Raw genomic sequence first — 16,451 nt, forward strand, 5'->3', positions numbered from 1 at the left:
ACCAATGATTCCGGTATCCGACAGTTCATTACCGCTATCTGCCACTAAGCTCTCGAGAGTTCCCTCTGCGCAAAATTCCATGAAAATCAACATCTCTTCCTAAAAGTGAAATTTATCGCAATAACGCAATAATCACGAGTTGATATCTCGTAACAACATAGGGTTGGCAAAAAACATGTTTTTTTTATTTTAAACAAAAAACATTGTTTTTTTTGTTTAAAACAATGTTTTATGTTTTATTTATGTTTTAAACTAAGGTATAAAAAAAACATGTTTTAAACAAAAAACATGTTTTAAACAAACAAAAAAAACACTTGATAGCTTTTAGAGATCTATGCAAGAAGATTTAAAATAAAATATATACGGTCTCAGGCAATTAAATTTGTCGCTAGCGTAGCATTAAACTGTAAATATATAAATAACGTTGCCAAAATTTAAAAAATTGAAAACGCTAACGGCGGAGGCTGTGAGAAATAAGGCGCGCCGTTAAGACCGGTCTACATAGGCCGCAGTTCGCAAAACGCAAGCGCAAGACACACGCACAGTCTACATGTCAATCTAACCTCTCTGTGTATAGAAGGATTAGGAATAATGAACGGAACAAATGGAGACAAAGACGGAGAGTTCACTTTTATAGGAGGGAGAGGTGAATCGGTAATAGATTATATAATTGGAAACCAGGAAATTTGGGGGAAAACTGGGAAAATAATGATTGCAGATGTTATTAATTCTGATCACCAGCCGTAATATTGAAGGTAAAAGGAACTGGTGAGAGAAGAAAAGGGGAGAAAAGAGTAAAAAGAATAATGAATTGGTCAAAAGAAAGAACGGAAAATTACAAGAAGAGAATAAAAGAGGCAAGAATAGAGGGTGCGAACATAGAAGAAATATTGGAGGGAATAAAGAACGCAGTAAAACAGGCTGCTGTTTGGAAAGAAATAAGAAAAGACCAGAAGAAAAACAGCAGACGGTAAGATAGTAAATGTGTAAGACTAAGGAGAAAAGCACGAGAAAAACTAGTTAAATGGAGAAAGGGAGAAGTAGATAAAAAGAGGTACATTCTAAAGAAAAAAGAATATGAGGAGAAAATAAAAGAGAAGAAAAAGATAAAAAGGGAGAGAGTTATAAAACAGGCAAGGAAGCAACTAGCGAGAAGAGAGTATAGAGATTTATAAACAGAGAAAGGAAGGGTAGAAAAGAGGTTTGCGAAGAAATAACGAAGAAGCAATGGAATAAACACTTCATGGAGCTATTAGAAGGAGTAACTGTAAAACTGCGTGAAAAAGACAGGAAGGGAGAAGAAAAAATGGGTAGCAAAGAGGAGCAGGAAGGAATAAGAAGCGAGGAAGTGGAAGAAGTAATTAAAGAAATGAAAGAAAAAAAAGCAGCAGGTACGGATGGATTGCTAAATGAGATATGGATATATGGAGGAGAGAGATTGAAGGAAAAAATATGGGAGGTATGTGATACAGCGTGGCGGACAGGAGAAATAGCAGTAGACTGGGAAGAAGGTATAATAGTACCAATAGTAAAGAAAGGAGAAGATAAAGAAGCACAAGATTACAGAGAGGTGACATTAATGAACACAAGCTACAAAATATACGCGGCAATTTTGGCGAAAAGATTGGAGAAGAAGGCGGAAGAAAGAAGAATATTACCAGAAACACAGGCAGGGTTCAGGAAAGAAAAGGGTACAATGAAGAATATATACGCACTAAATTATGTAATTGGAAGGGCTGTTAGCAAAAAAGAGGGAAGCTAGTGGCAGCATTTATTGATCTGAAAGCAGCATTCGACTCCGTGAACAGAGAAAAAATTTGGGAGGCATTGAAAAGAGAAGGGATTAGTAAACAGCTGAGAACTAGGATAGAAGATCTGTACGAAGAGACAATAAGAAGCGTGGTAAGAGTGAAAGGAGAAAAGGGATCATGCTTCTGCATGGTCAAAGGAGTCAGACAGGAATGCCCGCTGAGTGCTATGCTCTTCATACTACTGCTGGCAGATTTAGAGGAAACAATAAGGAGGGGGCAAGATGGAGACGTGGTAGTAGGGAGAATAAAATTTTGGACGTTAGCATACGCAAACGATATAGTAGCTATAGCAGAGGATGAAGAGGAGATGAAGAGGACGATGAAAAGACTGGAGAAATATTTCGACAGAAAAAAGCTGAGAGTGAATGTAGGGAAAACAAAGGTAATGAGATTTAGGAAGGAAGTAGGTAGAATGAAGAAAATAGAATGGAAATAAATGGGAGAAGAAATAGAGGAGGTAAAGGAATTCTGCTATCTAGGCTACACATTCCAAAAGAACGGAGGACAGAAGGCGCATATAAACGAAAGAGTAAGGAAAGCTATCATAGCAATGAAACAGGTTTGGGGAATAGGAAAAAGGTTATTTGGAGGAGACTGGATAAGAAGAATTAAGTTATACGATTCACTGGTAGCAAGCATAGCTTTATATGGAGCAGAAGTGTGGGGATGGAAAGAGAGAGAGAAAATAGAAAGAATGCACGAAAGGTATATAAGGTGGACATTGGGGCTAGACTGGAGCACACCCGGATACATGATAAGAGAGGAAACCAAAAGGGACAGAATGAGAGTAAGTGCTGGTAAAAGGGCGATGAAATACGAGGAAAAACTGGAAAGGGGAGAGGGAAATGAGATTGCAAGACAATGCTGGAAAGAAATAAAAGGGAATGTCAGGAAGGAAAAGGCAAATTGGGAAGAAGAGAGAAGGAGCTTTTCTGAAAAAAGAGGATACGCAACTGAGGAGATAGAAAGGAAAAGAGGAAATGGCTGAGGCAGTATAGAGGAGATAACAAGAAGAGACAAAGACATTCAGAGTCAAGAGAGAGATGAAAGAGTAAGAGAGTCTAGATATAACAGGTGGTACAAGGAGATAGCAGAAATCAGAAAGCCAGAATACCTAGAGAAAAAAGGGAAAGGGAAGTTCATGATCAGGATAGCGAGATTTAGGCTAGGTAATGAGATGAGAGGTGGAAGATATTGGGAACCAATAGAGAAAAGAAACTGTAGAATATGTGGTGCAGAACCAGAGACATGGGAGCGTGTGTTAGAGCAATGCACAAGAGGAAAGGAGGAGGAGAAGCCAGAAGGAATTGGCGAGAAGATCATAAGGATACTGAATAGTAAAGGAGAGGGAGATAAATGGATAGCAGAGCTGGAGAGAAGAAGAACTAGGCTAATACAGCGGCAAGTTAGACAGAAAGATTAGAGAATAATACAGATAATTTTTGTTGAGGAGGATAAGCGGAAGGTATTGAATTCAAAGAGAAAGGAAGAGAGCGGATTGAGGGTAAAAATTAAAAATGGACGAGGACAAGTCGGTGGAAACGAGGGTAAGAGAAAGAGAGGAGAAAGAAAGGAGAAAAGTGAGGAAAGAAGAGGAAAGCGGGAGGCCAAAAAGGATCATGGAGGAAAAAAGAGCGAAAAGGATGGAGGAGAATCTCCTTATGGATACGAACGAGGACAAAGCAAATAGGAAGAAAAAAATAGGAGAAATTTAGGATGGAAAAGAGAGATAAAAGGAGATAAAGAGAGAAGCATTAAAAGAGAAGAAGGGGAGAAAGAAGTAAGATTGTAAAAATGTAAGAATAATCTTTAATGCAGTTATTTGCAGAGTGAACGTAGAATAAGAAAGAAGGAAGGCATCAAACAAGAGGAGAGAGAAAGCCGGAAAGAAAAGGGAAGAGCAACGACAGAAAGGAGAAAGTCAGAGGGGTGCGGAATTAAAGGAAGCTGAAAGAGATGACCAGAAGGGTGCCGGATGGAAGACGAAGGAAAGGGAAATGAGATGTGCAATGAGGTCGCTCAATGACCAGGTCGGGGAAAAAAGAAATAAAAAAAAGAAAAATTATATTATAGATATAAAATGTATACGATTAATGATTGAATGTATAATGTATATGATTTTATTTGTATAGCAAAATTTGTAAAGGTTTTTGAGAACGTTTTTACTGAAAAAAAAAACGCCTTTTCAACCCCGGAAGGGGGGTGAAATAAAGATTAATTGATTGATATATATTTTTATATTTATATGCTACACAAATAATATAGATAAAAAACTAAAATAAAGGTTTAGTTTTTGTTTTTTTTGCAATTTCTTCTAAATAATCACATGTTTTTAATTGCAGTGTTTTAAACAGTTTTAAACAGTAGTTTAAAACTGTTTAAAACAAAAATGTTTAAAACAGTGTCCACTGTTTAAATCAGTTTTAATCAGACAGTTTTAAACAAATTGTTTAAAACATGCCAACCCTTACACGATGAATGTCTAGTCCGTAATATCGCACTAAATGCTAATGCTGGATTTTCTCGAATATCTGCGTAATTCCTTGGCGACACGCCTGATCGCTCTGCAATCGCCAGGTTGCAATTGCACCTCTTTCATAGCCAACAATTCACCGGTTTGATTGTTTACTACGGTATACACTTTGCCAAACCTTCCCTGACCTGCATAATAAAATGCACTTATTAAAATATTGTTACGGTACATTCAATTCCTTCGCTTCAGAGCTCCAAGATACCATATTGTCGTAATTCTCTGTCACCTTCGTATTCTTCATTCGCATTACTATCGCATCCCTCATAGTCATTTTTCTCCAAAGTTAATCTAGCTTTTCTCAATATAGGGTAATTATTCAGTTTACACCTCTCACCTCCGATTTTGATGAACTTAGGCTCAATCGACGCGTTTTTGCACGAAACGAAAGAATCTGGCAGAAAAAAGTGTCGCTCTGCCCCGCGACGCGAGATATTAATCCGAATCGTTAAAGTTGACAGGAATCAGGTTATGATTCCTGTCATACCGACGAGATGTAGCGACTGATAGCGATGACATAAACATGCCCCGCGGGGGCATATGCGCATGCTCAGTGGCCACACGCGCATGCTCCGTAGCCACACGCTGTTGAATGCACGAATTTTGAAGTTAGCGAACTTAAACAAATGAAGCACAACAATGTTATTGTTAGACACGCGACAAGTAATCGCACGCTTGACGCTACGCAACAATGTTGGGCTTGCTAGAGTTTGGTTATATAACATATTTCCAAGAAAAGTTACTAGATTTTTTAATCCAGCATGGTGTTTTGGCAGCTAGAATTAAGTGTAGTAAATGTGGCAGTGATATTAATATCAATAAAGAGACATTGATGTTCCGATGTAGAAAACGGTACAACGTAAAAAATATACACAAGAAACGTGTCTCGATGCAGTGCGATTTCGACAAAAGTGCCAAAGCAGGTACTTGGTTCGGCAAAAATCATCTTGACGTGGCAACAATATGCAAAATTGTTGCATGTTTTTTGATGTTGCGACATCCACGTCGATGACACTCTGGCTGAAACTGGCGTGTCGTCGTCGGCCACGATTGTAGATTAGTTCAATTTTTGCCGAGAGGTAATTATATTTTAACATGTTCATAAATATACGTACTGCATATATGTTCTTCAAAAATATATAGTAATGTATGAAATAAAAAATTAATATAATTTCTTTTTACAGGTCTGTGTGTTCTGGGCTGAACAGCATAGTGAGAAACTTGGTGGCCCAGGACACATAGTCGAAATTGACGAGGCTAAGATTGGAAAGAGAAAATATAATTGTGGTCGGCTCGTCAGAGGTAATTGGATATTCGGAGGATATGAGCGAGGCTCAAAGAAAATTTTCATCGTTCCAGTTCAGGATCGGACGGAAACTACACTCCTGGCATGTATCAAGGAATGGATACTGCCAGGCACTACGATCATGTCAGATTGTTGGAAGTCCTATAATTGTCTAAACAATGATGGCTTCCAACATGCGACAGTTAATAACCATTCCTTTAACTTCGTCGATCCTGAAAGCGGTGAGAGATGTTTAAAATTAATATATATATTAAAATAATCGAAATTGTACAGTTGTTAATTATATTATATTATATTATTTCTTGTATTTAATCAATTTTTCCAATTTCAGGCGCTCATACGCAGCACATAGAGCGTGTTTGGAGAAAAGTTCGCGGCAATATTCCAAGGTACGGAACCAGGGAGGATCACGTCCTTGGATATTTGTGCGAATTTCTTTTCAAACGCGCCTATAGCCGTCTGGAACGAATTAAAAAATTCTTTGAGATCATCGCCGAAATATATCTTCCGACATTCACCTCTGAGGACCAGCCAGGGACATCCAGAGATCAAGAACCAAGTACCAGCACTGCTTGAACACACGTTTCTTGTGTACATTTTTTACATAGTACCGTTTTGTACATCGATACATTAGTATCTCTTTATCGATATTAATATCATTGCTACATTTACTACACTTCATTGTAACTGCCAAAACATCATACTGAATTATTAAATCTACTAACTTTTCTTGACAATATGTTATTTAAATTCTATCACCTAACATCTTTGGGTGGTGTAGCGATCATGAGCACACACACATGTGTGTATGTCCTGCTTTATAGAAGTTGTGATTTTCGTTAAAGCAGGGCATACACACGTGCAGAATAACCGAGCATCTCAATTCAAGCAGTTAGGTCTCACGCTGGGAGTTTCTTTAGTTTAATTATGCGTGGGAAGCACACACACACACACACACACACACACACACACACACACACACACACACACACACACACACACACACACACACACACACACACACACACACACACACACACACGGGGGGGGGGGGTGCGAGGCCGAAGGCCCCCCCTCCCCCGCACCCGCACCGCCGGTAGGCAGCGTGGCGGACCTTGCTTTACAACTTTAGGGTGCCGTCCCATGGCGCGTATCGAGATACGCGCGTATCGGGCGTATCGATTCTGCGACCAATCACAGACGATCCGCCGTTTTTGATACGCTTAACAATCTTTTGAACATTGTTTGAGCGGATCGCACACTCACACAGTTCCATCGTAACGTACGTGTGGGTCGAGCCCTCCTTCTTGGGTTCAGGTGCCATATTGAGTGTAGAAAGTGCACTAGTGGCACTAGAGCAGTAGAGAAAAGAGAAGAAACGGAGTATTTACATACGAGGTGCGTGCAATTAGGAATTATTGCGATCTAATACACAACAGAATACTCAGGAGAATTTGGACAGTTTTCCGCAAAGCTGATCGTACGTATTCGTACATATGCGTAGTCACGATGTTCCAATGAAATCCTGAGTGACATTGTTTTGTGTTTAGGTTAACCCGAATCGAAGGCCGACACAAGCAGGATTGTCAGATTCTCGAGGAAGGGCCGCGTGTTCATCGGACTGAGACACTATACGACCAACGCTATCCGGTCCGACGCATCTATGCCCGTAGTACATGCGGTTAAGGCGAAGAGACGCTCGGAATTGAAGACTTTACTTTTGCTGGCTGCCCCCGCTTGCTCTCTTTGTGATATTTCTCATAGGCGGTGTGAGCAACTTTGGCAGAGTTTGTCTAATGTCGACGGCGGGGTACAGAATCACGCAGTCCCTTAGGAAACAGGCGTACGCCGCTATCCTTCAACTGGAAACGGCAATGTTTGACAGAGAAAGTACGGGAGAACTAGTCGGGAGATTGAGCGGTACGTTTCACGCTTTTAATCAGATATAACGCATCATTAAGGCATCGAAATCTATCATTTTGATTTCATTATCCTTTTTTTCCAGAAGATACACAACTTATTAGCTCCGCTGTCACGTCCAATGTATCAGATGATTTGCGCTCTGCTATTATGGCCATTACAGGAATGTCCATGATGTTTTATGTCGCCGTCGCTAGCATAATATCGATTAATGAAAGTAATTTGGTTCATAAAGGTGTGAGTGAGATTGATTTCTTTCTCGGCGCTGTAAATGAACGCTCGTCCGCACTTTCTCTGTATATTTCGTGTTGTGATACTATTCGCTGTAAAACGTATTCTCAATCAGTGATATATATTGTAATGATTACTTGTAATAAAAATAAATCCAAAATAAATCTGATTAACTGAGTTATTGTCACTGATTCACTCTTCGCAAATTTATTACTGCTATCTTATTTGTTACTATCTACATATTTGTTATTCTAGACTATACTGGCTTCTTTGTTAATTAAACGCCATATCAGGTAAGCATTAATTATAACACAATTTTGAATAAATATATTTAATACAACTCAATTTGTGCGCAGGCATAGAAAATAAGAGAAAATAATGACATTAAAAGTAATGTGATGCTAATATAAAAATCTAGAACAAAGTAGAAAATGAATTACAGTAGAAGATAAAAATATATTTTGAAATAACGTTGTTGAAAAAAAGGCTAACATAATACTAAGATAATATATTATTATAAATTTAATTAATAATTAATTGTGAAAACAAGTTTTAGACACGAGAGTATAAATGATTATACTCCTCGAATGGGGGGAAGAGGGCAAAGCTCAAAGGTCACCGGCGTATTTGACTCGGAGTAGGGATCTTGATCTCGACACTGCCGTACACCGATGTCACGCAAAAGTCACAAAAATTCTTCGACGGACGCAAGCGAGGTGATCCTCTTCGAGGAGAAAACGAGGGCGATCTGGATCTGAAACGTAAATCGACATGGTGACACTGTTCTCGGAGTAACGTAGGTGATTTGGATCTAGATTAAGCGGCGGCGAATACCTTGGCGATAACCTTGGCGATCTTGATCTCGACACTGCCGTACACCGATGTCACGCAAAAGTCACAAAAATTCTTCGGCGAATGCAAGCGAAATGATCCTCTTCGAGGAGAAAACGAGGGCGATCTGGATCTGAAATGTAAATCGACGTGGTGACACTGTTCTCGGGGTAATCTAGGTGATTTGGATCTAGATTAAGCGGTGGCGAATACCTTGGCGATCTCGATCTCAACATAGATTTTTTGCCGTACAACTGGCTTCACTTTGGAGGTTATGACGTTTGCCCTTTTAGGTGCATGCGTCACAAGCGTGTTTGTGTGCGTGTGTTCAGTACGCGTCGCCAAACGGTCCTACCGTCCCATGGAGCGGATAAAGCGGAAGCGTAACCAGCGGATCGTCAATCACGGATCCGTTTCAACGGAATCTTTGAAAGGGCTCTATCGGAAAGATTCTGTGATTGGCGATCCGCTGGTCCGCTTACGCTTAATCTGATGAAATCCGCTCCATGGGACGTTTAGGAGCAAATTTTGGCGTACCAAAATCGGCGGATCGTCTGTGATTGGCCGCAGACTTCGATACGCCCGATACGCGCGTATCGCAATACGCGCCATGGGACGGCACCCTTAAAAGTACATGCTAAGTTGTAAAGCGAAATTATAAAGCACATGCATGAGGGGTGCAAGGGGGCTTACATGCGTGAGCGCACGTGAACAGGAAGGCTTTTCTCCCCTGCACCCTGCATAATTACCTGTAATTATTCAGTTTACACTCCTCACCTCCGATTTTGATGAACTTAGGCTCAATCGACGCGTTTTTGCACGAAACGAAAGAATCTGGCAGAAAAAAGTGTCGCTCTGCCCCGCGACGCGAGATATTAATCGTTAAAGTTGACAGGAATCAGGTTATGATTCCTGTCATACCGACGACATGTAGCAACACTGAACGTGCCCTGCGGCCACACGCGCATGTAAAACTGCGCCAATTTTAAATGAATCAATCGTGCAGAATAACCAAGCATCTCGATTCAAGCAGTTAGGGCTCACGCTGGGAGTTTCTTTAGTTTAATTATGCGTGGGAAGCGCACACACACACACACACACACACACACACACACACACACACACACACACACACACACACACACACACACACACACACACACACACACACGGGGGGGGGGGGGTTCGAGCCTACTACGGGGGTAGGGAGCCCCGCCGGGAGGCTACCGGTGCCCTACCAGATGGTGTCGGACTCGTAGGGGCGGTGGTTGTCATAGCCGAGTGAGCGGCAAGGAGGGCTTAGTGGGGGTCTGCGCCTTGAAGCTCATGTTGCGCATTACCTGTTGAGGGGGTGCCTTGGCACCTCGGTCCTGTCAGTTTGAGCTGATCTAATCCGAGTAGATTACGCTTGCTGCAGGACTGAACCCTGCTACCTGGGGAACAGCTCAGGTACAATAGCGAGTCATAAGTGCGTTACGGGAAACCGTGTCTGCCAGTGGCCAAAAGTGGCGCCTATACCGAGAGTGCGTAATCTTCGGGTATGTATCTCTGTAATGGGCAAATCCACGGTGGCGTGTTCCGTTACTGCTGTGCAGGGAAGTACTGATAACGTTAGTCGCACTCCGACCACGGTGAGGATCCTGGGGGGGCTAACCGCCCCCCCAGACCCCCGGTGCGGTCGTAACTATGACTCTCTTAACAGTAGCCAAATGCCTCGTCATCTAATTAGTGACGCGCATGAATGGATTAACGAGATTCCCACTGTCCCTATCTACTATCTAGCGAAACCACTGCCAAGAGAACGGGCTTGAAAAAAATTAGCGGGGAAAGAAGACCCTGTTGAGCTTGACTCTAGTCTGGCACTGTAAGGAGACATGAGAGGTGTAGCATAAGTGGGAGATGGCAACATCGCTGGTGAAATACCACTACTTTCATCGTTTCCTTACTTACTCGGTTAGGCGGAGCGCGTGCACCGAGGGCTTCGTGCCCCGGCGGTCACGGTGTTCTAGAGCCAAGCGTGTCAGAGTGGCGTGAGGCCTCGTAGAGACCCTATAATAAGAGACCCGACAACTGGCGGAAGTGTCCACAAAATGGCCGCAAATACCGTGAACATATGGAGGGAGATTGCATCAGAAACACAGGACTCTTTACTCGCGCCGTAGCACGTGTAATTCGTACATGCCTGCGATTAACGGCGAGCATTTCTGACACGGTAACAAAAAAAGAATATCGAACGATTGAGGCCCAACGTATGCTCGCTCGTGTGTCACGTTGTGTCGCGGCCGTATATCATCTGTGATGTGATCTTATGTATGTGTGTGTATGCGTGTGCGTACGTGCGCATACAATGTATATGTATGTGTATATATTTTATATACATTGTTGTAGTTTGATAATAATAATGATGAGCATTCGAATAAAAAGGATAATCCTCTTGTACAAAACGTATAAAAATCACAAAAACGAAACCTGCCGAAGATATCTGCAGTACAAATATTGAAGAACAAAATCAGCATTCCTCTTCAAGGAAAAAGAAAGACTTCCAGTGACCAAAGTAATTTGGAAAATGATAATAAGCGCTGCAAATTACCAAAAAGAAAAGAAAACAGTTCAAGTTCAAAAGTAAGTTCAAGAATGTCAGTATTTAACATATTAGCAGAATCAAAGACTGAACTTGTGCAATTTATGAAAGAAGATTTACAAAAAAAAAGTGAAGTTGAAGTACAAATCTTGAATATGCAGTTGAAAAAAGAGGAATTAGAAGTACAATTATTAGAAAAAGAACTATTATTGAAAGAACACATATTGAAGAAAGAATTGCAGAAATAATTTATCTAATGCTTATAATTTTTTACTTTATACCGAAAATTGAACTGAACTTTTTTAGTTTTTGCAACATTAACGTGATATTATAATTGTGATTTAGTTTATGCGCAACTGTTTCTCTAGAATAATAAAAGGTTTTGCAATAATATAATTTTATTTTAGTTTAAGGTATATGTACCTGCAATAACATGTAAGAAATGTTTCATTGTGATTAACCAGTTATATTTTATTTTAAGTATATTATGTAGAATGTGTTTTTACAAAATAAAACAATAACACAAAGAGCGCTTTACATAGCTTAATATACCTATAATATTTATGTTTTACAATCTTACGTAAAATATGTTTTTGACTACATAACCTGAAAAAGGAATATTTAATGTATCTAATGCTTATATGATTTTTTACTTCATACAAAAAACTGACCTTTTTAGTTTTTTAGTTTTTGGTATATAACGATATAAGGTGCGGCTGGTCTAGTGGGTAGAGCGCCAGATTCGTAATCCGGAGAACCGGGTTCAAATCCCACTGGGCTTCTTCTTCTTCTTCTTCTGTGAATGGCCTGAGAGCTATACAGCTCAAATACGGCCAGGACGAACCTCTTGTCGCAAGAGCCGTGGCCGGCGTATATCACGCAATTCGGAGCCACGAATGGCGCAACTACAAGAAAAGAGACGGACGTGGCCGGCGCGCATCGCGCGTCGGGTGCGCCCGTCGTGACGCAATACACGCGATCTCCCACCCGGGAATTCTAGGGTTGCAGCTCCATCGCTTTGCACGCGGCAAGGAGAAGACGGATGAATTGATGGGATGGCTTAAGTAGGAAGATAGTGATATCTTTGGGAGAGTGAGAAAAATTTTCCTCTATATACTTAATCAGATAAGAAGCCTTGCAAGAGTACGTTGACCAGTTAAAAATAACGTGATTAATGTCTTGCCTGGGGTTGCCGCAAGGGCAAGCCCCGGAATCTATGATGTTCTTTCTTGCCAGACTGTAATTTAAATTATAGTGCCCACTGCGCAATCTGTTAATGAGAACGACCTCTTTTCGTTTAAAAGGTTTTTTATAAAACCAAGGTTTATCTTTATTATTATGGAAATTGGAGTAATAATATTTGCCCTTAAATGAGCCACAACGCTGCAAGAACTCGCCAGTCCGTCTACGTAAGATCATTCGAGCCGACGCGTAAAAGTCACTGTGGGGGATTTTAAAGTCGGGGATGTAACCGTTACGCGATGCTTCTTTTGCGGTTGAGTCAGCTATCTCATTGCCGCGAATGCCTCTATGCGCCGGAATCCACACAAAGTGCAGATCTGTACCCTTTCGAGAGAGTTGGCTAATTTTTTCCTTGACCCAGGGAATGATGTAATTTTGTTGTTTAGCAGCATTGGAGCATATATTTTCCAAGACGCTCTTCGAATCGGAGAAAACTATGGCCTTCGTCATCTCGTTGCCATATAAAATTAGAGCCTGTAGAATTGCCCACGCTTCTGCCGAGAAGATTGTGGTTTCAGCAGGGAGCTTGTGCCTGATTTTAATATGAAGATCCGGTGAGTATATGCCCGCACCTACAAACCCGGAATCGTTCTTGGACCCATCCGTATAAAATGAAACCGCATCCTTTCTCAGCTCCCTAGTATTTTCACAAAAAAGAGAGTTGATATTAGGTATATGCGGTTCAAAGTCTAGCAGAGTATATTTGACCGTATTAATAAGCAAATGAAAGTTGTGATTAAACACCGGCAGAGAGACGGATTGGTATATTTTCTCCGTGCTTCCGATGATGGAACGATAGAACTTGAATGAGGGGATGATTCTGCATGCCCTTTCACTCGACTTGATTGACCTGGTGGCTACAATTAGATCGTCCAGGCTGACAGTAACTGGGCTAAATTCTTGTGCAAGGTTCTTGTACACAAGTTTTGAAGTTAGATAATTGTATCTAAACTGTAAAGGCGGTTCTTTGGCCTCATCTAGTAATACGTTGATGGGCGTAGATTGTCTAAATCCGAGAGCTATTCTGATGGCCTTATATTGAATCCTTTGAAGCGATTCGAAGATCGTGAGATTGCCAGCAAGTTGGAATACCTGGCAGCCATAATTAATGTTGCTGCGGATAATGCCTCTGTAGATCATCAGAAGTTGTTGGGGATGGCATCCCCACCATACTCCTGCGAGGGCAGCTAGTACACTCAATGCTTTTCTGCACTTACTGATTACGTATTTGAAGTGAGGCTTACCGCTGAGCGCGCTGTCAATATAGACTCCCAGAAATTTGACCACGTCATAAAATTGAATAGGGTAATTATCAATATTTATATTCGGAATGGAGAAAGACGTAGCCTTTTTGCGCGTGAAAATGACAGCTTGAGATTTTGTAGGTGATAATGAAAGTCCTTTGTCTGAAAGAAATATAGAAATTTTCTGTAACGACTCATTTATGGTTTGCACCGCTTTAGCAAGATCCTTGTTGGTGGAATAGATGACGATGTCGTCCGCATACAACAAAATTTTGCATTCTGCATTGATTAGCTTGGCGATGTCCTTAATGTAGATATTGAAGAGCGTGGGACTTAAGATTGACCCTTGTGGTGTGCCCTTTCTGGATAGAAGCGGACCAAGTTTAACACCGTTCTGTACGTAATGGACTTCTCGACTACCTATTAGGTTCAACACGAATTTGCGGAATTGGGCTGGGACGCCCGCTTTGCGGAGATCGTTTATTAGGAGGCGCGGAAGAACATTGTCGAATGCCCCATCGATATAAAGGAATGCCGCAGCGGTGTAGGTTCCTTTGATGAATCCCGCCTTTATGTCATTGGTTAGAGCAACGACACTATCCAGACAGGATCTGGCATTCCTGAATCCCAATTGGCTGTCAAGAAGTAGATCGTTATGTTCGATGTGCCATCTAAGGCGGTTGTACAAGCATTTTTCTAATATCTTGAGGGCGCACGATATAAGAGAAATGGGCCTAACTCTTCTTCCGCTTGGCTTGGGAATGAATATTATGAGCGACGAGCTCCAATCCGTAGGAAAAGATCCTTCTTGCAAGAAAGCATTGAAGATTTCTCGAAGTTTTTCCCAGATGAACTCAGGCAAGGATTAAAGGATGACATAATCCAGCTGATCTGGTCCAGGCGAAGAGTGCTTCTTGAAAGATTTCAGGGCTTCGTATATTTCCTCCATTGAGATAGGTTCATCCATCCATGCTGCTACATCTTCTAGGGATTCAGCATCCTCCTTTCGCATGTCATTTAAGGCCAGGTCTTCATCAGAGCACGAAGAGGGGCAGAACTTAGAGATGGCTGCTTGAATTAGTCGGGCCTCCTCTTCCGCATTAACACCAGAATGCGTAGCTTGCTTTTGGTTTTTGAATGATTTGACGAAGCGCCACACCTGCTGAATAGGCGTTTTCGCATTGAACTTAGCGCAAAGGTTCTTCCAACCTTGGAGTTTCTCCCTTCTAAGCGTACGCCTGGCCACTGCTATTGACCGCTTGTAATTGAGAAGATTGTCCAAAATATAATTGCTCTTAAAGAGCTTTGCTGCGGCTCTCCGATCATTGACCGCGTTTTCGCAGACCTCATTCCACCAGGGTGCAGGGAATCTCTTGCATTTAATGGTGAATTTGGAGGGCGTCAGATTTTTTCTACGAAGAGCAACTGCTACGTTCTTTTTGATGATGCCGGTAAGTTGATTATATGCCTTTGTAGCGTCGTCGACGTTGATTTCTTTAACTCTTATTTCTTCTTTAGACAGCGCGGAGTGAAGAACGTCGAGGGAATCTTTGTTGAGTTTAAGTCGGTGGGAGAAGCATTGCCTTGGTGTTAAGGGACTGTTAATACGGATGATTATAGGGAGATGATCGCTCCCTCGCAGGTCTTCGTCACGTTCATAGTCGTACGTGCATATAGTTGCCAAATTGGGCGAGGCAATTGTTAGGTCGATGATCGAATAGATATTGCCAACTATATTGCAGAAAGTAGAGGTGCCGTCATTTAGAAGGACCAAGTTCTGCTCGATGACTGCATCAGCTATGTATTCGCCGATGATGTCTTTTCTCGTGTCAAACCAATCCGGGTGGTGGGCATTGAAGTCGCCAACAAATAAGGCATACTTAAACTGCTGGGCAAATGTAAAAAGATTATTAAAAAAGGCCGCCGGTGTGTCTTGGCCTGTATGTCTGTAAAGGTTACAGATAAATAATTCCTGTTCTTGGAAGGGCACAGCAATCGCCAACATTTCCACGGACGGATGACCAATACAAGAGACATCGCACTCTTTATATGCATAGCTGCTGTTAATCATGATGCAGACGCCCCTTGAGCCGGCGACGTCCGCGTCGAGTCGAATAGAGTTGAAACCTTTAACGCGCAGGTGTTTGTTGAAAGTAAGAAGTGATTCTTGTAAACAAATTACATCATACTCGTGAGCAAATGCTCTAAGTTCGGGTAATTTACTATTAATTCCGCGACAGTTCCACTGCAGGATCTTAGCAGATTCCGCAATGAGCCCGCTGGGATTCACGTTATTATCTGCGAACGTTGCTGGCAGGATTCGCATAGGAGGGTGGGGTAAGCTCTGTGTTGGTTAATGGGGACGAAGATCCTAAAGGAGGGGAATTATCCGCAGGTATATTTGTAAATAAAGGACCAAGAAGGGACACCGTGTAATTAAATTCACGAATGATGCAAGAAAGGCGATGGAGGATCTCCTTTTGAGTATTTATTGAAGGGAGTTCCTCACAACGTTCATCATCTGAGCCATCACCGGGATAAAGCTCGCGAAAATAGTTGTTGTTGTAGGCTGGGGGGATTTCAGCCTGGCTGGCTGATAGCACCGCTGCCCCTTCTATTCTACCATCAGGATAGAGAAGTTCGTTACGGTGAGCAGGAGGATAAGCGTAATTGGATTTTGTGGCGCGAAAGTCTGAAGCACGCGGGAGGTTAGGCGAAAATCTGACCCGCCTGCCTGAAGAGGATGAGGAAGAGG

General features: G+C 41.7%; 1 protein-coding gene, 2 long non-coding RNA genes and 1 pseudogene across 4 annotated transcripts; 2 read left to right on the top strand and 2 right to left on the bottom strand.

Moving 5' to 3' along the window:
- The first annotated feature begins 4,747 nt into the window (after positions 1-4,747).
- Positions 4,748-6,223, top strand: LOC143896904 (uncharacterized; annotated as a pseudogene). Its single transcript, XR_013256791.1, has 3 exons — positions 4,748-5,420; positions 5,526-5,868; positions 5,979-6,223. The product of XR_013256791.1 is annotated as an uncharacterized LOC143896904 (transcript).
- A 657-nt stretch (positions 6,224-6,880) lies between these two features.
- LOC143896778 (uncharacterized) lies at positions 6,881-7,975 on the top strand. Its single transcript, XR_013256747.1, has 3 exons — positions 6,881-7,127; positions 7,198-7,567; positions 7,653-7,975. It is a non-coding gene; the product is annotated as an uncharacterized LOC143896778 (long non-coding RNA).
- A 138-nt stretch (positions 7,976-8,113) lies between these two features.
- On the bottom strand, positions 8,114-9,005 carry LOC143896777 (uncharacterized). The gene is made up of 3 exons (XR_013256746.1): positions 8,843-9,005; positions 8,633-8,762; positions 8,114-8,552 (listed from the first exon to the last, which is right to left on the bottom strand). It is a non-coding gene; the product is annotated as an uncharacterized LOC143896777 (long non-coding RNA).
- A 5,553-nt stretch (positions 9,006-14,558) lies between these two features.
- Positions 14,559-15,767, bottom strand: LOC143897261 (uncharacterized). The gene has a single exon (XM_077405768.1). The coding sequence runs from the start codon at positions 15,765-15,767 to the stop codon at positions 14,562-14,564; it is 1,206 nt and encodes a 401-aa protein (XP_077261894.1). The 3' UTR covers positions 14,559-14,561.
- Positions 15,768-16,451: the final 684 nt, after the last annotated feature.

The sequence above is a fragment of the Temnothorax americanus genome, unplaced genomic scaffold (genome assembly GCF_048541705.1).
Source record: "Temnothorax americanus isolate GAGA-0224 unplaced genomic scaffold, ASM4854170v1 Scaffold2, whole genome shotgun sequence".
NCBI classification, from domain to species: domain Eukaryota; kingdom Metazoa; phylum Arthropoda; class Insecta; order Hymenoptera; family Formicidae; genus Temnothorax; species Temnothorax americanus.

Bases quoted from the DNA above. Each gene is read 5' to 3' on its own strand.
- LOC143897261 (XM_077405768.1), bottom strand. From the start codon at position 15,767: ATGATTAACAGCAGCTATGCATATAAAGAGTGCGATGTCTCTTGTATT.